The sequence below is a fragment of the Ascaphus truei genome, chromosome 3, assembly GCF_040206685.1.
Source record: "Ascaphus truei isolate aAscTru1 chromosome 3, aAscTru1.hap1, whole genome shotgun sequence".
In the NCBI taxonomy this organism is placed as follows: domain Eukaryota; kingdom Metazoa; phylum Chordata; class Amphibia; order Anura; family Ascaphidae; genus Ascaphus; species Ascaphus truei.
Window position 1 is genome coordinate 313,290,728 of NC_134485.1, and position 25,071 is coordinate 313,315,798.

The following is a 25,071-nucleotide window of genomic DNA, read 5'->3' on the forward strand; positions in this document are numbered from 1 at the left end:
CAAACACGTACGGGTTTGTAATGAAATGGGGAAAAATGACCAGCTTCGTAAATGATAGATAAATGATAAATGTTTCACCAAAACTTGGAACCCATGGTTGACAAAAATGTATGGGAATAATGATAATGGTTACCAATTGACCATACGAGTTGCAAACCTCTCCCCGTACCAAATCAACACTTGAACTCAAACAGTCTAAAGTACTCATACACATGTACTAAGAGCTCTCCATCTCCCGAGGATAGACACGAGGACAGACAGCTGACTCCCCAGCTGCCACCAACAATTTACCTATGTTTAATTGATGAAACACGGTCAGAGTCTATGTTATAAAATGTATGTATACTTCTTCCCCTACCCCACTCCTTCTATCTCTACCCCTCCCCAACACATAAAACAAACAAGAAAATAAGAGGGCGTGTGTTCTAGAGAGACCATTAATATTCTTTTGATCAAGGGAAATATATGTATTGAAATGTATATAACACTGCATATTTATTAACAAAAACGACATTCGAACAGCCCCGCCTCTATCCTCCTGGAAAAGACCAGCCTCCTTTAAAGCAGCAATTCCAGCTGGTTGTGGGAGCATGGGGGGTTACCTGGAGATTAATTGCAGTATCTCGGGAACTGGGAGGTCCCCTGTACTGGAAAATAGTGCGGTTCAGCTCCTGGCGGACCCTCTGGTTCACATGCTGTAAATAAATAAGAAATGGAATTGCTGCCTTAATCAATAAGGACAGACTTCCAGGGGACTGAGAGAGGTCTGAGATAAAGAAGGACAATAAGCACCTTTTTTTACCTGTAGCCCACTCTTTCATTGACTGGCAGCCAGTGGTGTAGCTAGATATGCGTGGGCCCCCGGGCTTTAGCTACGCCCCTGGGCAGCGAGAGATGAATCTCTTATTTGACTGTGCTTGTAGCTTATTGTATCACCCCACACCTGCTGCCCTTTGAATGTCACTTTTGTATTATTTTGAGAGGTTGATGGTGGACACTGAGGGAGCGCTGGGAAAAATAAGAAGGGAATAAGTGTCTCGACCTTTCACCGCAACACCTCTAGCCTTGTGTCCTGATCATGTGGCGAGAACACCCCCAAACCCTATCCTGCCGGCTGCAACCCTGTGTGTCAAAGTGGGGAACATAGTTATAACATTGGAGGCACCTTTGAAGTGAAACTTCTTTCGTGGCAGTGCCATCCACAAAAATCACATAGGGAAAAACCTGAAAATTGTCACGGAAATATTAACGGAAGTGAGTGACTGCGCATAACCGGAAGTGATGTCATTGTTATTTGTTGGCAATCAGAAGGGAAGGCAAGTGACTACAACTCCCAGCAATCCCTGCTATAGCTGAACGATAAACCCATTGGCGACCCATCCAACAACCAAATAAAAGGGTGTGTGCGTGTGCCGAGCACTAAATGAAACTTCTTTGTGTTTTGTCACTGAAGTTGTTTTTTTGTTTTGATGTTTTTGATTGAATGAAAGACTTTTGAGAGTATATTTACAATTTCAGTGACACAACACAAAGAAGTTTCACTTAAAACGTGCGTGCTCGCCACACACACCATTTTTTTGTTTGTGTTGTTAATTATAATTTATGCACAAACGTTTGTCCAAAACAGAGAGGACACTTATCACCATGGTTAATATTTAAAATGGTATTTGTTCATGTTCCTCCTTGTAATTAAAATCATTGTTCTCTTTAAAACAGGTTGAAAACCCTCTTGAAGAAGCTATAAAATTTCTCGCACCATTGAAGAGCCTTGCAGCGAATAACATACATACCCACTTGTTGGCATTTGAGATATACTTTCGAAAAGGTAAAATATCCAAACTTCTTCAGCTGTTTTTTTTTTTTTACGTCTTTTTTTCCCCTGTAACTTTTCATTTTTACGATATCTAGATTCTTATTGAGACTTTTAAAGAAGGCAGACAAATATCAGTCGCCTCTCTTTTGAGAAGAAAAATAAAGCTAAAAATGAAATAGCTCGTAATTTCATACTTTTTTTTTCCCCCCCCTTCAAAAGTGCACCCAGGCAAAGGAATCTGTTAGGACACTCATAGATGGAGGAGCGGAGAATATCCATGTAGCGTATTAAGAGCTCGGCACTTACATTATCATCAACATGTCTCTTTAATAAAAGTGCATTCTCCAAAATGGAGACAGCTGCAGGAAATCCTAGTCCATCTCCTGAGATAAATATGGTAACGTGGATTAGCTCAAGTCCACAATAATTTGATTTTGGCAGGTTGCTTTTTTTTATTGTAGCAGTTAAAAAATGTGTTGTACTGTTTTTCTACAAATTAAACTCTGTAAGGCTGTGTCCAGGGTCAGCGCTTAGGCGCTGAGGCGCGCTGACGCTTGTCAGTGAGCCCCTGCAGCCGCAATGAGAGCGGCTTTAGCAGAGGCTCGTGCACGCTTCCGCAAGCGTGCGGAAGCGTAGGTCTTTTTCAAAAGATAGATTTTTCGCGCTCACGGGAGCGCAGGGCCGGTCACGTGAGCGGTTCGCCCAATGAGGGCGAACCAGCTCTGTGACGTCACAGGCCCCCCCTTCCTTTCCTCATGCCCCCGGACGGCGCGCGGACCAAGGGAAAGCACCCGCCAGACCAAGGGGAAGCACCCGCCAGACCAAGGGGAAGCACCCGCTTTCCCTTAGCCTCCGCGCGCCTCCGCACGGCTGCAGTCCTATGGATGCAGCCTAATTTAGAAACCCCCCAGCAGTAATATTTTTATGTGCATAGGAGAAGTGGGCTGGGTTCTGGAAAGTCCCATTACGTTTTTGAAAGCGTTCTTAAATTCTTAAAAGATTGAAAACTGTCCACATTGAATGGATACCAAAAAAACCGCCCGCAATCTAAAAATGACAGCTACCTTTGGAGCGCTATATAAAGGGAAGTATGAAAACATTTAAAACAAGGACTCTCAGGTCACACCTGTATTTCCTAAAACAACAAATGGAAACGTCACTATGTAACATAGGTTTTTGTACAATTTTCCTTTCTTTATTTTTGGAGGTTCTCTTTAGTGGTCCGTTTTTCTGTCTGTTTTTTTTAAACATTGTTAGTGTTACTTATTTTTGTGATCAATTACAATTCAATACATTTATTTTTTTGGTTATTTATGGTTATTATTTGAGAGCTATTATTGGGATTCTGTTTGTTTTTTGTGTGTTTATATATTAGTTTATTCCCTAGCACCACCAGTTAATAGATTATTTGTTCTATAATTTAGTTTTTTATATATATATTATATTATATGAATATGCATATGCGTTCCACTGAATGAATTACACAGATAATTAGTTAACCCTCCGGTAGATTTTCGCTGACTGATCACAGGAGAACGGATCGATCAGCAGCTTTGCTAATTACTTGGTATGTTTTGATTGCATTGATGCAAATATTGAAGTGGGAAAAAAAACTTAAAAAATAAAAAAAATGCCAGTTTGAACTGCTGCTTTAAAGTAACTGATGATTGCCATGTTTTCTTTCTGTGTTGACATAGGGAAATTTCTGTTGATGATGCAATGCATCAAAAGAGCGTTTTCCATCGATGGCAATAACCCGTGGCTCCATGAGTGTTTAATCCGTTTCTCAAAGTCAGGTAAATGCAGCAATGCATCCACTTAGGCTATACACACGTGCTAAGATGCATGGGCTAACATCGATGCTTTCTGATCTGGAAATGGTTGTTTGCTTTGTAGAAGCAGTGTGTTCTGTAACCGTACAGTCGCTGTATTTTCAGCCAGCCACAATTGGAAGTAACACTTGAATGATCCAATATCTGCATAGCATTCCCATGCTTGAAATCTGCTGTTTGCTACCGTTGCCTTCTAACCCAGCAGTGCACAAACAGGGGGGCGCTAGATTTTTCTGGGGGGGCGCGGGCGATTGCAGAGGCCCCGCTCTCTTCCCCAAGGCATTTCAATTAAATGCCGGGGGTTTGCGTGAGGCCTCTGTAACCTACCTGCCGGGTTTCAGTCGTTTGTTGTGCCACTACTCCATGGCAACACAGCGTCAAATGACGCCGTGGGGCCATGTGACGTGACGTCACATGACGCCGTGTTGCCATGGCAACGTGGTCGTGTGAATGACGCCGGTCAAACAGTAAGGGGGGCAAGAGTAGCTGCAGGAGCAGGCAGGGGGGCGCAGCTGAAAAAGTTCGCGCTCCTCTGTTCTAACCTATAGTAACCATAAACCCGAGAATGCTTCCCCACAAAAGGGATTTATATATGAAAGGTTAGATTTTGGGTGTCGGCAGCTTTAGGCCAGGTCCCCGCTCAGTGGCCGTTGCGGGAACAAGAGCCGCCCCTCAATGTGGCCGGGCCCACTACCTGGGGTGGACAGATTTTCCTGAAGACAGGAAAATTTAGATCAATACTCACGAGGAGCGCGGTGGCCACGCCCCCCGGCGGTTCAGCCAATGAGGGCGAACCTGCCGGGTGACATCATGGCCGTGCCCCCCACCACACCTCCGTCACCCCCTGCCCCCCACCACCAAACCTCCCCCCCTCCCCCACCCCCTCCTCATCTTTTCCCCTGCACGATTGCACTTTATTCATTATCATCTTGTTCTCCTTACAGTTTCAGATCATAGTAATCTTCCGGAAATTGTGAACAAGGTGCTCATGCAAGAAATGAAGAGCATCTTTATCAACAAAAATATGAAAAGTTTTAATGAAGAGTTCCTCAAAAGCAATTCTACCTCCATCCAGCATTTGCTTTCAGGTCTGTTCAAATACTACGGAGTATGTATGAAATGAATGCTTTGTTTATGTATAATTGCTTATAGTCTGTTATGTCCTATTAGAATGTAAAAGATGTTGGTAAGAAGACAGAATTAGGTGCACTCACTGGATTTATGCATCTGCCTCAGGTTCACAGCGATCCTCTCCATACTGGGGACACCTGTAGTACAGGACACATCCCCCTAAAACTAAAAGGAACCGGCCCTGCAGAGGTTTTCCTACAAAAAGAGAGATTTTAATTCATACAGTTCAACGTTTCGGTCAAACACACTGACCTTTATCTTGACAAAGGTCGGCGTGTTTGACCGAAACGTTGATCTGTGTGGATTCAAATCTCTCTTTTTGTAGGAAGACCTCTGGAGCGCCTGTTCCTTTTTAGTTTTAGTTTAGTTTTAGGAGGATGTGTTCTATAAAGATGTTGGTAATACATGTATGTTTTACTGCAGCAGCCAATTAATTTCCCAATCCATGTCACTACCGTGGTCATATCTTTTTACATCATTGCGCATCTTAAATGAATTGCTGTTTGTATCCTTTGCTTTTTTTTTTGCTTTGTATGGTCACTCGGCGAATAGACTAACATTTATTTGATTTTACTTCATAAAAAGATTGCACTTTTTTTTTTAATAGAAGTGTTTGATAACTAAAGCATTCATTAACATTTCTACTCTTGTTTAGAAAAATGACTTTCGAGTGTTAAAGAAACTCACTCATACTAACTCGGTCCTCTAACCCGGAACATCTACTTGCCGCCTTTAACTCCCTTCTCTGCCCAACTGCACCCCTTCCACCCTTACGGCCCAAGACCTTGCAACCTATTTCACAGATGAGATTGAGTCCTTAGACATGACATCTGTTCATGTTAGGCTCCACACGCACCATCTACCTCACTTCACACACCTGCATCCACTCACTGCTCATATTCCCCTGTGAAGGAGGATGTGGACTCCATTCTCCTCATCTTACCTTACAACTTGCCCCCTTGATCATATTCCTTCACATCTCCGCTCCCTCTCTTGCATATTAAGCCCCACCCTAAGGCTGCGCTTATAGTCACGGCAAAACGAATGCATTGCCGCCATCGCGTGCGCTTATAGTAAGCACAGAGCGACGGTTTGGTCGCGATCGCTGGAAGTCATCTCTATTTGATTTTTCCAGCGACCGTAGCCTTGCCGTCGCTGGAACAATAAGCGTAGCCTAAGTCGCGTGTATAACCTCGCTCATCGGCACTGTCCCATCTTCCTTTAAACATGCGCTGATCACGCCTGTTCTAAAGAAACACTCTTGATCCAACCTCCCTCTCTAACTACCTCCCTCTCTAACTACCTCCCTATCTCTCTTCTCCCCTTTGCCTCCAAGCTACTTGAGCGGCTTGTATACAACCGCTTGACTCACTTTCTTTCCTCCATCCCCCTGCTGGACTCTTTGCAATCTGGTTTCTGTCCTGTACACATCACTGAGACAGTTCTAGCAAAAGTGGCCAATGACTCAGAGCTAAGTCTAAGGATCACTTCTCCTGCAACTCTCTGCTGCCTTCGCCACTGTTGATGATCACAGCTTTCTTCTGCACACTTTCCACTCAATTGGCCTCCGTGTGTCGCAGCCTTCTGGTTCATAATAGAAAAAATAGGAAATTATTCCAAGAATGGGTGCTTCTAACTCCTATAGTGATTATGTAGTCCTTGAAAATGTATACAGGCAGTCCTCGGTTATCCAACGGAATCCGTTCTGGAAGTAGCGTTGGATAGTGAAACAGTTGTAAAGTGAGTCGCATGTTAATCGGTGGCGGTGAGCGCTGGATAACGCATTCAGACGTCGAAAAACGGCCCTTAGGTTGCATTGTAAAGTGTTGGCTATGCCATTCGTTGTAAAGGGAAACGTTGGATAGCGAGGACTACCTGTACACTTCGATTGTTGTGTTAGTGGAACAGTCCATGAAAACTGGATATAGTTATATATATATATATATATATATATATATATATTAAGCCAAGTGTGTTGTGGTATTTAAGGGATAAAGTATCTTGCTTGATACTCACTTTGAGCAAATATAGGGAGAGAGTGATGTCTAACCTGCATAGCCCTGGAAGAGGTCCCGCATCACCAGAGCCCCTCCAGGTCGCAGGCAAGTGTCTTCCCGTAGCTCCAAATCAATAGAATAATTCACCGTAACGCACACAGGCTAGTGAAGAAAATGATGGCAGATCAGAGTCAATGAGTATACTCACGACTCCTTGATATCCACGCAGTGTCTGTTCCCGTGGCGTGTTGCAGTCCAGTGAGATACAGGAGCAACAAGAAAAAAAGGCACAGCTTAAGAACTTGGCTGGAGGCAAAACGTTTACAAATAAAGCATTTATTACGGCACAGCAGCCAAAAGATCAACAGACAAAATGGGTCCTCTGATGCATTTCCTGCCTCTGGGGCGCTTTTTCAAAGAGTGACCGGTGTGCAATTAAAAGCTCCCTTTATAGCAGCCTCCCCGTAAATGCTGGCAAAAATCCCCTGTCCCTAATTGATCAGATGGATTATGACCAGGTGAGGGATGAAGAGAGCCTGCAGGTGAGATCAGTCGACAGAACCACAGAGTCTGCCCACAAATGGAGGGAGCCTGTACATCTTAAAAACAACTCGCACGTCTCAAAGCCTTTTTTCACATGCTAAAGCATTCACATGCAGTGCTTTAAGCAGTGCTGAAGAGCTCGGCTGGCCACGCGTGCGGAAGTTATTTACAGCGCTGACCAGGGAACTGGCAGGGGAGGATGAATTTGCCTGGGGTGCAGTAGCGCAGCTGGGATCCTGCACGAGCCGTAGAGAGTTCTGCTGCTGACTGGCATCGCTCCGTGGACCACCATTTGGAGACCACTGATGTGGAGCATGCACCATTTTTATAGCCCTTCTTTGCACAATATCCAAATGATTTATGTCCCTCTGGAGATATTTTCTTCAGAATTGAACACAGATCTATAAAGTGGCATCAGAACCTCTCTTTTTGCTGTTAATACTTCTACCGATAAAACGTAACAACCTGTTGGCTTTCCCCATTGCTTGCCTACATTTGTCAGCGGAACTAATATTTCCCAGACCCCTTTCCTCTAGTGATTAACAGTATAGTGCCATTAATCCTGCATTCTGCACTTGTATTTTTGTAACCCAAGTGCATTTTTTGGCATTAAATTGAAGCCGCCACACTCTTGACCACTCCTAATCTACCTTAATCATTTTAACACCCCCCCCTTCTCTCTCCACCCTCCCTCCCCCCTCATTGGAAAAGGCATACTCTCCCTTCCAGACCATTTGTAATGTTATTGATAAAGAGCACAGGTCTTTGTACAGATCCCTGATGTACTCTACCGGTCCCTTTCCCCTCTTCCGAACGTACTCCATGTACCACATCTCCCGGTCACCCATCCTCCAACCAATGTCTTATCCACATTAGAATGAAGTCCCAAGCATTGCAACGTGTTTATCAGTTGTCTGTGTGGGACTGTGTCAAAGGCCTTACTAAAATCTATTGCTTTACTCTGACCTACCTTTGTCACCCAGTCTAAAAAAATTAAATTGGGTTTCTTTGACATCATCTCCTTCCAGTAAAATGCAAACTTCCTAGGATCTTGTATGTTGCTCGACTTCAGATATTTAACTACTCGTCCTTTAAGCAGTGTTTCCGTTAATTTCCCCACCACTGACCTAATGCTCACTGGCCTGTAAGTTAGCTGCCTCCCTACCCTACTTCGGCATTTGTAAAGTGGAACTATGTGTGCGCTTCATAAGTCCTCTGGAACTACACCACCTGTTGTGACTGGTTAAATAGTTATGTTAAAAGTCTTGTCTGCATGTCCTTTAAATATTCATGGATGTATCCAGTGTAGCCCCATTAACTTGGGGCAGTGTGATTTATCCTGACTCATGTCACTGCTCCATCTTTGCTAGTTTAAACACTTGCTTAATGAATCATCTGAACTGCCCATTGAGTATCCTGGTTCCCCTCCAAGATGGATGCCGGCCATCTCTCTTATATGGCAATTTTACGCTTTACTTCTAACTTTTTATATGAGCTGTGTTTTCCACCTGTTTAAAAATTTATTTTTTATTGAACGGACAGTACAAATTACCATTAGAACCTCTCGTCTTAATATTTGTGAATGTTGCAGGTCATATCATATAAAGTAATATCTATAGTTGAGTCCAACTACAGAATTCAAACCTGATTGCATAACTAATGACAAACCGATGAACACCACAATATTATTGTGGTTTTTTTTTTACATTTAATGGAGCAATGCAAGCAGTCCTTTTTTTTTTTTTGTGTGCAAATTCCTTACATGGTATTGAAGCAGGGTGTCTCCAGAGATGAACCCCATTAATTTCAGCTTTGGGGACCCCCTACTTCCGGGGGTGCCGGTACCTCTTTGCTTTTTATAGCCCCCTGGTCACATGGGCAATTGGCCTGCCAGGTGTGGGAGCTTCGAAAAGCGGGCATTACGTGATCCCTGCTAGCCCAGCGGATCGCTTACTGGCACCCCCCCTACGGAGGTATCTCGGGAAGCAGGGGATCTCCCGAGTTGAAATTAATGTGGTGCAGCTCCGCACCCTGCTTCAGTCCTATGTTAAAAAATAACAAGGTAACTGATCATGTTAGAAAAACCATTTATCAAAAAAGAACCTGTAATATATGAGAGGAAAAAATACCCTGACACTAGGTTATGCTTAGGAAATAAACATTTAATTTCCCATCAAATCTTTCTTTTTTTGGTAGGTGCAAAAATGATGTATTATTTGGACAAGTCAAGGCAAGAGAAAGCAATTGCCATTTCTACCCGATTGGATGATACTTTGACTGATAGAAACGTTCAAGTAAGCTAAGTTTAAAGTAATATTATGAAGATGTGATATCATTTGCAATCTATGTACATTTTGGTTCTAGCAATGAATTACAACCAGAAATACAATTTTACTTGCAAACCAGTAGATGGCGCTCTTCTCATTGAAATGAGTATTTATTCTGTAATTATCTGTAAACTTGTCTGTGGCTAATTAGTACCTATTATGACGATGTTTTTTTTGCGTGTGTAAATTTCATGCACTATTTAGTATCTATTAAGGACAGTACATTTGATGGAAATAAGTCTTTTGCATATTTGGAGGATTATTTTTTTGTCTGGATGACGAAACCACCGTCTTAGTTTATTTTAAGCGATAGTGATCTGAATTTTTTTTGCCAAAAGACAATCATTTAAAGGGGGCTACAGTAGCATATGGGCACTGAGCACTGAAGAGATGGGTTACTACTACATGTTATTTTACTCGGTACAAAAGGCTCCCCTTACTCACCACTGATATCTATGGGCATTTATAATTTATTTATTTATACAATGTGTTACCAGGAAGTAATACATTGAGAGTTACCTCTCGTTTTCAAGTATGTCCTGGGCATAGAGTTAAGACAAATAATACATGGTTACAAATACAGTTACATAAGTTAACACGGTATATATTATATACAAGACTTTGCATGCACAGTTAGAGATAATATATATTATAGGCGTATGTAACAGTTACAGACCAGATTAAAATGGGAGACAGCCTTAGATTTGAAAGAACTTAAACTGGTGGTGGATGTGAGAGTCTCCGGTAGGTTGTTCCAGTTTTGGGGTGCACGGTAAGAGGAGGAGCGGCCGGATACTTTGTTGAGCTTTGGGACCATGAACAGTCTTTTGGAGTCAGATCTCAGATGATAAGTGCTGCATGTGGTAAGGGTGAGGAGCTTGTTCAGATAGATGGGTAGCTTGCCCAGAAAGTATTTGAAGGCAAGACAGGAAAGATTAACTTTGCGCCTAGACTCGAGTTATTTGAGCATTTGTGTGTTGTAGTTGCATTGGAGAAGAAAACGGCATATTGAATTGTAGAGGGTGTCAAGTTTGCTACGGTGGGTTTGAGGTGCCGAGCCATATACTATGTCTCCATAGTCGATAATTGGCATTAGCATCTGCTGTGCAATATGCTTTCTGACCAGCAGACTTGGGAAGGATTTTTGTTCCTGTAAAGTACACATAGTTTGGCATAGGTTTTGGATGCCAGGGTATCAATGTGCATCCCGAATGTTAAGTGAGTCAAACCATATGCCCAGGTATTTAAAACTAGTAACAGGAGTTAGGGTGGTGTTAGCGTTGGTTCTGATCTGGAGCTCAGTCACTGGAAGCTTTAAAAATTTGGTCTTGGTCCCAAATACCCTTGCTACAGTCTTATCAGCGTTTAAAAACAGTTTGTTTTGGGAAATCCAGCTTTCGAGTCTCAAAAAGTCAGACTGACAAGGTCGGAAAGGCTATGGCTGTGTGCATATAGGATTGTGTCATCTGCATACATGTGTATTGAAACTTCTTACAAGCTGTGGGAAGATCATTGATGAACACTGAGAAGAGTAGGGGCCCCAGAACAGTGCCTTGCGGGACACCACAGGTGATATCCAGGGGGTTGGAGTTAGAGCCTGAGATGGACACATGTTGGGATCTATCTGATAGGTAGGACTGAAACCAGTGTAAAGCATGCTTCGCTATTCCAGAACTCTGGAGTTTGTTAAGCAGGATAGCATGATCAATAGTATCAAAAGCCTTTGCAAAATCTAGGAATATTGCACCAGTGAGTTGTCCCCGTTCCATTCCACACTGGATTTCATTGCAAACTTTTAGCAGGGTAGTTACGGTGGAGTGTTTGGGTCAAAATCCAGATTGGAATTGGCTAGGGAAATTTGTCTTTGTATAGTAATTGCTTAATTGGGAGTTCCATTGTACTTTGAGTGTGGACCCTGAAACAGTCCTACAAGGGTTTGAGTGTTTTTACTTTTATTTATTGCACGGTGATTATATAATTTATTTAATTTAATTTATTATTTTTCATTGTCAATTGCACATAGATATAGTGTTTGAGCGCCATCTAGTGTCTTTTATATGTAAAGTTAATTGGGAGTGGACACATTTTTCCATGACTTTGGATAGGATTGGGAGAAGGGAGATTGGCCTGTAGTTTGAGACAGTGTTTTTGTCCCCACTTTTGAAGATTGGGACAACCCTGGCAGTTTTTCAGATCTTAGGGATATGGCCTGCAGACAGGATAGAGTTGACTTTACCATTAATCAAATAATCATTCATTAATGCATCATAGGGTCCCCCTTTTTATCAAGTGATATCCTAAAGGGGAGGGAATAAACCTATAAACAATCAGGATAATAATCCATGATGGTAACATAACTAGATATGGTTTAGCACATTAAAAGTGGAAATCGCATAACCATAATTTCGTAGAGGGTCTTGTGTCCTGCAAGTACTGCAATACTAGACAGGTGGGTAGTACGTAGTAAGTCTTAGATATCGCAGAACGTGTGGCGCTGTAGAAATATTTGAAAATGGTAATGTTACGTGGGCAAAATTGCCTTTCTTTTCACAGTGCATTTCTTCACCCAGCGCAACTATTCTTTATACGACAATTAGCCTCCTGACATTAGATTAATTCTTCATTTAATTATTTCTGTTTTTGTCTAGAGTCTGACGAGTGTCTTGGAAGCACTTCTTGATGGTAGCTTTGGCAGCTGCAATACTCGGTACGAGGAGTATCGGACAGCCTGCCATAAACTGTTTCCGTTTACACCTGCCTTTATGCTTTCTGAAAATGAAGATGACTGTATCAACAACCCGATGAACCATTCTGCTCTCAACCACGATGTGCTCTGCAATGAAATATAACACAATAAGACTTTGGAAGACTTAAATGATCAGGGTTCACAAAGCATTCTAGTAATGCAGGGCAGATCAGAATGCTTATTAACCATGGCCTCTTGGCCTTCTGCCTTTGTTCTCCGAACCTCCCAAAGAACGGCCAATAGATCACATCACTGATTGACATGTCATGTTTGTAAATGTACAGTTTTAAGTCTTTTAACCTCTTTACTGAAGGAGTTGGTAAATGGCTCCTCCTTTTGCAATATGGTCATTAAAATGAGGCACAAAGCCTTTCTAGAATGTTTCAAACTAGAAATAATGGTGACAGTGTCTTCAGGCAAATGTAGCAGTTCTAGATTTAAAAAAAACGAATACTGTTATAGCTTCGTCAACAGGTTTTCATTTTTTGCTTGTTTATGATTTAAAAAACATATTGAAGTTTGAAAGCTCATTTTTTTGTTGCATATCTTAAAGACAATGCACATGTTTGTCTTTGACCCGTTCAGGCAAAATGTGCACTGCATGTTGGTTTACATGATCTGAAATCCTAGAATAACAGAATCAAGCACATCTCCATCATTTAGATGGAGCAGAGAGGTCTCAAGGAAGCAGTATGAAAGTCTGGCATCCCCTTTGTCTTGTAATCTAACCATTGCCTTTTTAGGTGCCGTTGTGTTTTGGAGGAAGAGGTGAAGTTGACTTCTAAACAGTCCACCAAATAAGCCCCACCTCGGGTACAGATTGTCATGTTGAGCGTCATTTTTGCGTCTGGATATTTAGTTTGGACAAAGTGCTGCTTGTTTTATTGAGTCTAAAGAAGACATAACTCCTTCACTGCTGAAGGTGACAGCAGTTGTAGTGCTTTGCAGTGTGTACCAGAGGCCCTAGAACAGGTACCTTTGTTTTGTTTTTTTTAGATATTTTCTGAACCTGTGACATCACTTCCTCCTGTACAGCAACATTTCAGCATGTTTCTTTTCTCTCCAGACACTCCTGTGCCCGGTTTTGGGTGCACCGTAGGATTAGGCTTTACATTCTCCTTGAATCATGAATGAAATCCCGTTTATTTTAAAGAGGCAATCCAAGCAGTTTAAAAAATATATGTATATATACAGTATATTTTTGTTTTAATATATGCAGCCTTTGATTACCTTTATTGAAAACTGGTTACCTAAGCTGCCGATTGATGCGTTCTCCTGTGATCGATCGGCAAAATGCTACTTCCCAGGGTTCATTAAATTGATGCCTTTCTGTTTGAAATCAATCATTCAGTCAGTGTAACTCAGCAGCTACAATGTATCCTTATATTATTAGGGTAACATTATCCATTACAGTTTGCAGCTCAAACTGCTGGGAATATTGGCAACACATTATCACAAACAGAAAAGTGTTAGAAATATCTTGCAGTGCTGGGGAAGTGTGTGAAAACCTACTAGAGAAGTCAAGGGATGCTCAGTATATTAAAACTCAATAAAAATGGCATTAAGCGTTGAATTTTAAAATAAAAAAATAATTAGCAAGTATTATCTAATACTACAGAACTAATTTATTTAAAAAAAATTTTTTTTACAAATGTAGGATATTGCTTCGACTGCTCCTTTAAACCCTCTCCATGAAACGGTATTTCATGAGTTCATAGACATACTTTTGACTCTCCGTAACGTCTTGCATTGCTGCACAGCAGGTCTATTTCATTCATGTGATCTGGATTTAAAAATGAAATTCATTGTGATAGCACTTAACAGTTGGTTTTGCTTCCTTTAATGGTGCAGTCCCAGTTAGCAACTCAACCAGATGAACCTATGAACCTCTACCATTTCCAAAGAACTTAACTACAAATACCACAGACCATGCAGTACATACTGTTTACAGTAGGAACTAATTGTCAATTCATATTTAATTAAGGTAATAATGCTGCAGTAATGCCAAACGTTCAGAGACATGAGTCGTAAAGTTTATTTTAAAAAAATTAAATAAACACTCGCTGCTGCCATATTTTAAACCCCTCTAAAAAAAATTGCATTTTTATTTTTTCATTCTGTAAACTTACAATAAAATATAATCATGTGAAAACATTTTTCAAAATGTTTTTAACCCTTTGAGTGCCTGAGAGGCCGCAGGAGCAGCGTGCCACGACCCCTCCAGCACTTGCGATCACCTGACCGTTTCTCCGAAGCGATTCCGCGATCGCTTGGTCACCGCCTTCCTTTCCACTGCCTCATTGATGCCGTCCTCCCAAAAAACGAGAAGGGAGATAATGACGTAGCTACTACATCAGTCTCAGCCAGCATGCCATGTCACCCAGGGGTGGGGAAAAAACGTCAGTGTTCAGTGTTCTTTTAGTGTATCCACTCAAATGCTGCAATGTTTGCTGAATTTACATTTACAAACCGTCTTTACAATAACACTTTAATAGAGAACAGTATCCTGTGGCAATGTCAAACTCGGTGACAAAAGTCAAATAGACATCGTCTTTTTGGTGATGCAGACATAATGCACAATGTTTTGGGAACTCCCATCTTCAGGTGTAACCTGAAGACGGGGGTTCCCGAAACGTTGTGCATTATGTCTGCATCATTAAAAAGACTTGATGTCAATTTGACTTTTGTCACAGAGTTTGTGAGTGCCACAGGGCACTGTTCTCTATTAAAGTCTGGAGTTATTTCTGCTGGGATGCTCGTTTTCTTGCTAGAGCACCAACCTCCATTTAGAAACGAGTGGAGTGCGCCCGCTCTTTGGATCCTTTTGAAGTATCACACTCCCTGTAATAGTAAAAATGTTTTACTTTTCAGTTATTACTCGGTTTTATTGGAATTTAAATAAATGTGATAATTGGTAAAATGATTGGGTACCTGGCAATTGGATTACAGCAGGGCCCCGCTTCTCGCGATCCGCTGATACGGCGGCACCGAGAAGGGGGCCGCCATGTTGAATTTAAAATCGCGAGTGCGCAGAACCGTCGGTTGTGCGCATGCGCAGACCATCGGCTGCGCGCGCAGGTCGCAGGTCGCACATGTGCAGAATGGCGAAAATGCCGGTTTGCGCATGTGCAGCACTGAAAATCGCCGGATCCGCTTTCCGGCGATTTTCACTATACGGCGGGCCTCTGGAATGGAACCCGCCGTATACCCGGGGCCCTGCTGTATTTCAATAGGGGGGCCCTGTGGGGGGAAAAAATGGAAAACACTGCATCATGGGGCCCTTGGAAGGCCAGACCACATGATGTAGTAGCTGCGTCTACAGGACACCCAGTGGGTTATGCTATCTAGTGGGACTGCACCTGCATAGAAAATGCTTGCATCAAAACCTTATTAAGAGGGTTAGTCATTGAATTGCGACAGTGACATTGCATTTGATTTAATGGGAGATCCTGTGTGACTGCCCCCTTCGGCATCATTGCAGTTTAATGAATAACCCCTATTGACAGATATCAACAGAAAAGCAGATGCACCAAACTGCTAACGTTTTAATGTTTGCTAGAGTTACACAGTGAACTGAACAGGCAGCTTTTTTTTTTTCCAGCTCACTGAGGTCTTGTCATGAAATACTGTAGCTTAATTAAACTCTTTTCAAAATAATAACCAAACAATATTTTTTTTTTCACTTCTGTGTATATCGGTGTTTTTGCCGAGACATTTTAAAGGCAAATCCGAGGTTATAAATGGGCATTTTATGAAGTTAAATGAACTGTCCTAGGAGAAATCTAGTTTCATCTGTTCAAATAATTGTTGAGGGAAGAGTCACTGTAAAAATATTGCCAACATATGTAATGCTGTAATAAATTATTTTGTACACGGTGGTGTATCAGTCTTGTTCTGTTGCATAACTCTCACGATTTCCAAGTTCTGCATTAAAGTTATTATTTTAAAGGTTACATTTAATCGATTTGCTACAACATGATTAATGTACGACTAACATTGAAATGATTTAAGATTACAAGGCTCCCTTTGTGTTTTGTTTTTTTGTAGTATACTGTGCCACGCTCAGTAGCACTCCTTTTGACAATTATATACATATATATTTTGAGGTAATTTTGTGGGTTTATATGAGCTTACTGGGTATCTGTGTGTTTATTAACTTTGTCCAGCTGGTCTCAGCTGTTTTGGAGGTTAGTGGCTCCTCCCCCCCAGGTTTTAAGATTGCCCCTCCCCACTTTCCATATGTACAGGTCTTTTGATGCAGCTGTTTGTGACAGATCCAATGCAGATCATTGTTCCTGTAACTATACAGGTAAATAAGAATTGCAATCAGTTAGTGTTAGGACCTGCGATATTATGGTCATGCTTTGAAGTGACTTGCAGGATTATAATGCTTTGGCCAAAGGGTTAAACTAAATGACCCTTGTTTCAAGATTATATATATATATATATATATATATATATATATAACCTGGTGCTTATGTCATAAAAAATAATAAAGTATACATTACCAGCAAAGGTAAGGAGACAACAGCACTCAGAAGGTATAAGCAGCTATAAACTGTTTTAAAGAAACTTGCACATATATCCAACGTTTCAGAGAGATATTTCACTGTGTATTTTTGTCATTTTGGAAGAAGCTCTGGGCTCCGTTTTGTTTTTTGTAAGATTGAAAAGAATGCTGGAACTCTTCCACTACTCCTGGGAAAAATAAGAGAATATATTCGTATGGGAACTGAGGGACCCTACTTCCCTCTAATACAATAGATATATACAAATTGTTCCCCGCGCCCCAGTGTAGAACAAGAAACCGTAATGAGAAGTATCAGGTGGACATGGGTCAGATGTCTAAGCATTAGAAATGTTACTAATTCGTAGCTGAATGCAAATGCCTAAAACCATGTGAAAAGTTCTGCATTTGATTGAGTATACATATAGTAGGTAACCACGTGGTGTCAAAACACCACTTAAGTGGGCAAAAATCTAGAAAAATCACTGATCAAAAAATACACATGGGGAAAAAAAGATAAACAAAATTAATACAAGAAGTTACTTATCCACCATGTAGGATTAGGTCGCGGGGATAACCGGAAACTATCTCCATGAAAAAAGTTAGCAACCGCTTCCAATTTGGAGTAAAAAGACTAGAAACTGGAGAGGAAAAAAAGACGAAAAAGTCTTTAGATGGGCACGTTGCAAGAGAAACAAGTACAGAGGGACAAAATGGAACAGGTAGGAGAAAAAAAGGAATGATTTTGGGTGGAGGGCTGAGCCCCTTCCTGCCTATTCTCATGTGTAAACTACAACAGTGGTGTACTTCCCTGCTCTTGTATCCAAATGTTCCCAAAGTAATTAGCAGTGCTGAAGATAATCAAGACGCGTCCTAGTATCACCTCCGGTGGACAGAAATTACAGCACGCTCAGGAACGCCAGCCGTCCATCTGATGTACTGTAGTCCGTCTGACGTGACAGCCACGCCAGAGATACAGTACGGGAGCCACCGCAGTTCATGCAGGGATCTGGGGAAGTGTATCCTTGTCATGGCATCCCATTCAAGTCTAATCTTGGAGGATAGGGGGACAGTGTCTGATGACTCGGGCAAAGGATATTTTCAATGGAGAAAAGAAAAAATATGTTGGTATAGTATAAAACCACAAACGCCCCAAGATCCAAGAGATTTTTTAATGATTTCCGGATTCCAAGATTGTGTTTTTCTGTTTTAACCCCCCCAAAAAATTGATCAAGCACCTCCCACCAATCATACGTGTAGAAATCTGGCACTCTCAGGACCAATAGATATAGAAAAAAAGGTTTTATTTAGACAGGATCAACGTTTCGGAACTTTCAAGGTCCAATCTAGTTAACAACATAAAAATGGAATCCATAGAACAGTGAAAATTGCTGAGTTTATTTACTAAATTGTTATGCTTTATAGCACATGATTAGCAAAGTTTTATTAGCAAATGGAGAAATGCTCAGGCAAACGGATGAATTGATGTTTTTAATTATGCAACAATTTCTATGAAATCCCTATTCAGAAATACGTGTCCTCAATCTGTCATCTGTTATGAGCATTTAATTAAATTATCATTTATTTAATTATTGTGGAACAGAGCCCTGAAGCTTAACTTTTATTTCTTCCATATACATTAACGGAATTTTTTTTAATTATTGGCAGAGGCATTAAAGAACCACAAGAGAGAGGGAATTAGTGCCAGAAATGACAAAAAATCTATGGCAGGCAGCACTCCGCAATTTCAGCTTTTCACATTCAGCCTTTCACATACTTAAGCTTGTTGCCTTTGAAGATTGTTAGTGCTAATTCACTGTGTGAATGGGAGAAATCCTGTAACTCTGACCCATTGGTTTCTGTGGAGCACTGAATGTAGGGAGTCTTGGTCTATGGTTCTATATTGAGTTACTTCTTAAGCCCCTTGGTGTGAGCGCTCCATATTCTTCCATTCAGGTCTTTAGCACGCCTGTGTATCTACTTTCTATATCCATGTTTATATAATGTTATATCTCACACTGTGCTGTGTACACTGTGTAAACCAGGGGTGGTGAACCTTTTTTAGCTCAAATGCCATAAAAGTAAACAAATAATGCCATACATTTTTTGAGTAACAATTAAGTTTAACTTCGATAGCAGCAGCCAGGACAGTAAATAATGGTATGAAATACAGTGCAGAGGAAAGCTTTGTGTGATGTGGAGAGCACAGCAGCGGTGATGGTGGGTGCAATCCTGACCCTCTGACCTGCTGGTGCCTCAGATTCCGCTGTAAAGCATGTTGTGTCACGTAGTCGCGAGACTTGAGCTTGGGTGTCTGACTTGACTTAGTCCCGTGACTTGAGCAAGGGCATCTCTGATGACACAACCTAGTTGCATGACCTAAACACCAACCTTGGAGATGCATGGTCTATAACGAAGCTACTTGCAGCTACAAAAAATAGCATCAGGTGCCCCATAAATTATATCAATAGGATAATATGTCTGGATAAACAGATGTTGTAGTGTGGAGGATAAATATAGGGCCGGGTCCACTTGGAATGAAGAGGTACAAACAGGCAGGGTTCAGGAGCATAGGATCGTACAGTGAGAGCTGGTAGGGGTATGTCTAACAGAGAATATATATATATTATTTACCTCTACGTCCCAATCCACAGTGTTACTCTCTGTCCGTTGTAACCAGTCCCCTTTACCTGTGTATGTCACTTCCAGACAAATGGCGTCTTCTAAATTTGAGCTATGGAGCTCCCGAGTGCCGGAGCTGTTTGAAGGATGATATTAAGCTCCGGTCCGTCCGGGAACGCTCCGTTAGTCGCTCTGGTTGATAATCCCACGTGGAGACATCCGCAATCAGCAATACCTTGGAGTTCTCCCAGGGTTCTTTGCGGGGATCCGGTAGCACGCCTCCACTGCAACTGTGAGTCAATCCAATCGGCATGAAGATATGAACAGGCAAAAGATTGGTTCTGACAGCTACATCCAGTAAAAGCACCATCAACTCACCAGTAAGATGAAAAAATAAAAACTTTTATTGAACTACATACAAAACAAAAAACAAACTACAAACAGAACAGGAAAGAATCCTCCCACGCGTTTCGGGCTATACAGCCCTTTCTTAAGGAGTATAAGAGATGCATGGGTCACGTAACCATGACATGCTGGGCAAAGTTTGGGCCATAGCTTTGCCATCCATGTTCTAAACTCACTATACGACAATAGACGAATAGTCACCCGGAGAGAAAATGGGTAACCTGTCATCTCGTGACGGAGCAGGAAACCATGGCCAGTTGTGACGTCTGAATATTCACCTCACGATTCGCTTCTTTTTATACATGATTATTTTTTTCTATGGTGTGGATTCAAAGGTCCAGATCCGCCAAGGGGCAAAGTGAACTAATGGTTGCGATATGTTCAAGGGGTTAAATCTAAGTGATTTAATGTCCAGCTGTGAAGAAATGAAATGTTCAGAATAAAACCATTTATTGTTTACAGCCTTTGATCTTTTGTACAAAAACAAAGGGGAAATGATTACAACCTCCTAATGAGTAACTATTACCTGTGCCGCAATACATGCATGGAATGGGTTTATAGGAAGACCAGTGGGGGATTTACAAATCCGCAGCTCATAGGCACTTACCTTGGTGCCGCCCTCCTTCCTCAGCGTCACGGCATCAATGGTTTATAAAATGGTTGTATCTCACATTATCCTTTGTATCCTCTTAAACATGTGTTACATGTTATGATTCCTTTTAATGGACCATCATGAGAATAGTTGTGTTGTGTGACCAGTACATTATATAGGTAATGGTAGCAAAAGGCTAAAAATTGATGGGAAATTACAATTAATGAATGGATTAAACCTATTATATGTGGCAGAAAAAAATGTAAAGTATTCAAAATTCTAAAGAACACAACAACATATAGCACTGGGACTAGTTATAGACTTATACTTTAATGGGTCCAAAGTTTGCAGTAATCAGGCCTGAAATATAAAACCCTTCTTAGAAAATGTCAAATGTTACCATTAAGATTCCATGAAATCATATTTGACACAAATATTGCTCCAAAATGGAAAGATGGCAAAAATGTCACAATATACTCCATATAAAACAAGAAACACAATATGCTGTGAAATAATGTCTTTTTTTTATAGCTTTGTTTTTTTTTTTATTATCAGTAGCCTTTGTTAAAAAGGGAAGAGTTGTTCTGCATAGTTACTAGTCAGCTAGTCTACGAATGGATTGGGTTAACAGGTTCTTCTTTTATTCTCTGCCTCCCCTTTGTCTGTGAGACCTGGATGTGTTTATGTGGGATCAGATGCAGCATTAACACCATCTTCTCTTCCATTGTCTCGGTGCATTAGGAATGGAGCAGATTGTTACACTCCTACATTAGGCAAATGACTGAGGCCAATCCTGACCTACTGTACCTCCTCTAAATGGTTTTCACTGTGAGAGCCGAATTAGGGAAATGTTTCCTGTTATAGTTAACCCTTTCACTGTGACTGGGGCTAGCCACGCATTGCTTTTGCAGTGGATCTCCTGCCTCTGGGAACGAGGCCCTGTGAATATTTGAAGGCTATTGCTTGCACATTGCTGTGAGGGCATTTGTATCTGTTTATTACCCCTTTATGAATTAGAACGGCTAGGTTATCTGGAACTGGTGTACTTGGGAGGACCCACATTGAGAAGAAGCAGCCCATCTACATATTGGAGTACAGTTAGAGTGACCCTATGTCCCAAATTCTCATTACACATCCCAGTGTTTCGACAATTGTCTTAAAGTCGTTCAAATGTCCCGTTTTTTTTTTAAATTAAGCTTTTCCCTGTTCGGACTCACTTAAAACTCTTAAAACCATAAAAAATAGGCACTGCATGTTTTAAATGTCATTGATCATATCAAAGAGTAAACATTTTGAATATATTGTTAAGCTCGAATTGAACGATGTATGAATATAAACCAAACCGCCATTTTGCTGCACACGAGAGTTTGAGTTGTGTGAGGAAACTGAAATAAATCAATAACACCGCGGAAATGGGGGCGCAATTAGACAAATACCATTCTAATATTGATTTTTTAGTGATGCCATTGGTTTTATAAATCATTTTTGAATGTGTCCCGGTTTCTTCTTTTGAAAACCCCTAAAGTAGAGCTGAATATCTTTCATTCGCCCAAGAAAAGTGACTTTAATGGCAGTTAATGCATGTGATGCCCTGAATTTGCTTGGCAAAACCTCCCTCATGATATCCATTCCTGGGGAGGGGGCGGGGGCGGAGTAGTCGGCTCTGAGGGACCCCCATGTTCAGGTAAGTAAAAATAAAAAATGGGAAAAGAATCAGCAAACAACGCAGGCTGCAGCTTAAAAGGTATTACTTTAGGTTTACTCAGCAAGCTATGCCACACCGTCCACTTGAAGGGGACATAAGATGTCCCCCGGTCCCCAGGTTTTTGATGAAATAGCACTGCTTAGTTAAAATGGGGCATTGTCTTTTGAAGTTGCCAAGTTCACAAAACTTTGCTGCCATTTTCCATTTCTGGACATGGAAAATCATGCGACAACAGCCTACTCATTCTGTTCTAGTGGCCATACAACCTTCCTGCGAGAGAGCTACGCCCAGATAAATCAGGGAACATAACCAGACGTTATCTAAAACAGGAACAGCATGTTATTAGAGACGACGTCAGACCAGGCAGCTGTGGAGGTGGGTTCGGACCGGGCAGTTGAAGAGCGGGGGATAGGTGCAGACCGGATGGATGGGGAGTGGGGGGGGATGGGCCTGGGCTGTTAAGGAGCTGGGGACAGTTGAGGAACTGGGCACCACGGACACACTCGAGCATGGATGCTGCCTAGGAGCGGGAAGGCAGCTTGCGACCAGCAGTATACATGGGTAGGGAGCAGAAGGGCTAGCGGGATTGTTGAGAGCCTTCTCGGAGTAGTGGGGGCGCTGGGGTAGCAGAGCCGGTACCTTATATCTGCTGCCCTCAACACTGCCTCATGTCATGTTCTGCACGTGGCGCTCAGTAATGGAGATTCCCGCGCCCGGCGATGTCACATGGGCCTTCCTATCTGCCCTTAACCAATGAGGGAGAGGGGGGTTTCTGGAGCCTATGAGGAGTGGGCCTGTCGATAGCAGCTCTTACGGGGTCCAATGGAGAACTTCCTGGCTTCCATGGTCGGTCAGGCCCGGGTGTACTCCTTTTTGAGCAAAATTTTTCTCCCGCCCTCTTCCCCCTCCATTTCTCCCTCTCTTCTGATTTCCGTGATCGGATTGTGAAAAGTTCACCCATCTCTAGACGTTATGTTTCCTGAGTTAACATGGTATTCATAAAGTGAATTAAATAGGTCTTTAGCTCGAGTGGAAAGAGGAGAGAGAAATAATGTAACGTTACTACAGACACTGCAAAAGCCTTATTTGAGGTTCTGGAATAGGGCGTTATGTCGGAGAAACGCCAAGTTTAGCTATGTTCTAAATAATGACACATTAAAACTTATCAGACTTTTGTGGGTAGGGAATGCTATAATAATACCTTATTTGCATATCATTTATACATTATTATCACTACCGTCCGTTATAGTTAATGTTATAGTTAATGTAATGCTCTTGACGGGAGAAAACATGACCTAACGTTATGTTATTGTCCTCTGAGCATACAGACTTAATTAATGCATCTAGGCCTTAAGTATTTTTAAAAAGAAGCATTTTTCTCAACGTCAGCTTTTAAACAACCTAGTTATACTCTTTACATGGCTTTTTATACTGTATCACTCCGGATAATATCTACTTGTATTTATCTTTTTTGATTTGGGGGATGGATTTTTTCCATATTAAATATTTGGTTTTGCCCCCTATTACTATTATTATCATTTAATATGATAATTACATACAAATAGGCACCACCAAATGACTCATTGAGCATTATAGAAGTGACGTATGAGGTTTTAAATATATATATATATATATATATATATATATATATATATATATATATATATATACAGTGTTCGACAAATCACCCAAAAATCTACTCGCCCAACCAAAAAATCTACTCGCCACCTAGTCCCGCCCCAACTCCGCCCCTAGTCCCGCCCCCAACCCTAGTCCCGCCCCCAACCCCGCTTTAAAATAAAATATATAAATAAAATACATTTAATAAATTCCTAGCCAGAACAACATTCGTTTTTGACATAAATGTTTTTATTGTATTACATTATACTACAATTAGTCCTTGTTACGTGTGTGTGTGTGTGTGTAAATGTCGATCTAGAAATAAAAGCCAGGTGTGAATGACTAGTTTCCTGAACCCCTTAACCAGTGTCTGGACGTCCCCGCTTCACAATATCTAAAGCAGCAATCCCACCTGGGATATTACCTGATCCGCAGTTCCTCAATGTCCAGGTACCCTCATTCCCGCAATGTTAGGTGTTCCCTACCTGTCTTCTGGGTTAGGCGGGGGTTCCGATGTCTTCTGTGTGAAGCTTGAGTCAGATCTAGAAGAAAGCAGTATAGGTTATTTTGGTGTAGTATAGGGCAGTTAAGATATATAGGGTAAATAAGAGATCCAGAAACAGAGTGTGAGACAGACACAGGGAGAGAGTGAGAGAGAGAGAGGGGGTTTGAGAGAGATAGGGGGTGTGAGAGAGAGAGAGAGAGAGAGAGAGAGAGGGGGGGGTGTGAGAGAGAGGGGGTGTGAGAGGGGGTGAGAGAGAGAGAGAGAGGGTGTGAGAGAGAGAGGGTGTGAGAGAGAGAGGGTGTGAGAGAGAGGGTGTGGGGGAGAGAGAGAGGGTGTGGGGGAGAGAGAGAGGGTGTGGGGGAGAGGGAGAGGGTGTGGGGGAGAGGGAGAGGGTGTGGGGGAGAGAGAGAGCCTGTGGGGGAGAGAGGGTGTGAGAGAGAGAGAGAGGGTGTGAGAGAGAGAGGGTGTGAGAGAGAGAGTGTGAGAGAGTGTGAGAGAGGGTGTGGGGGAGAGAGAGGGTGTGGGGGAGAGAGAGGGTGTGGGGGAGAGAGAGGGTGTGAGAGAGAGAGGGTGTGAGAGAGAGAGAGAGAGAGAGAGAGAGAGAGAGAGGGTGTGTGAGAGAGAGAGAGGGTGTGAGAGAGAGGGTGTGAGAGAGAGGGTGTGAGAGAGAGAGGGTGTGAGAGGGTGCGAGAGAGAGAGGGTGGAGAGGGGGCGAGAGAGAGAGGG

General features: G+C 41.9%; 1 protein-coding gene across 1 annotated transcript in view; it reads left to right on the plus strand.

Moving 5' to 3' along the window:
- Positions 1-16,059, plus strand: part of NAA16 (N-alpha-acetyltransferase 16, NatA auxiliary subunit) — a 44,611-nt gene extending 28,552 nt beyond the window's left edge. Inside the window, exons 16-20 of the mRNA XM_075591065.1 lie at positions 1,717-1,825; positions 3,511-3,609; positions 4,590-4,733; positions 9,513-9,610; positions 12,292-16,059. Coding sequence (XP_075447180.1) covers positions 1,717-1,825; positions 3,511-3,609; positions 4,590-4,733; positions 9,513-9,610; positions 12,292-12,492 — 651 coding nt within the window. The 3' untranslated portion in view covers positions 12,493-16,059. The remainder of the gene's footprint in view (positions 1-1,716; positions 1,826-3,510; positions 3,610-4,589; positions 4,734-9,512; positions 9,611-12,291) is intronic.
- Positions 16,060-25,071: the final 9,012 nt, after the last annotated feature.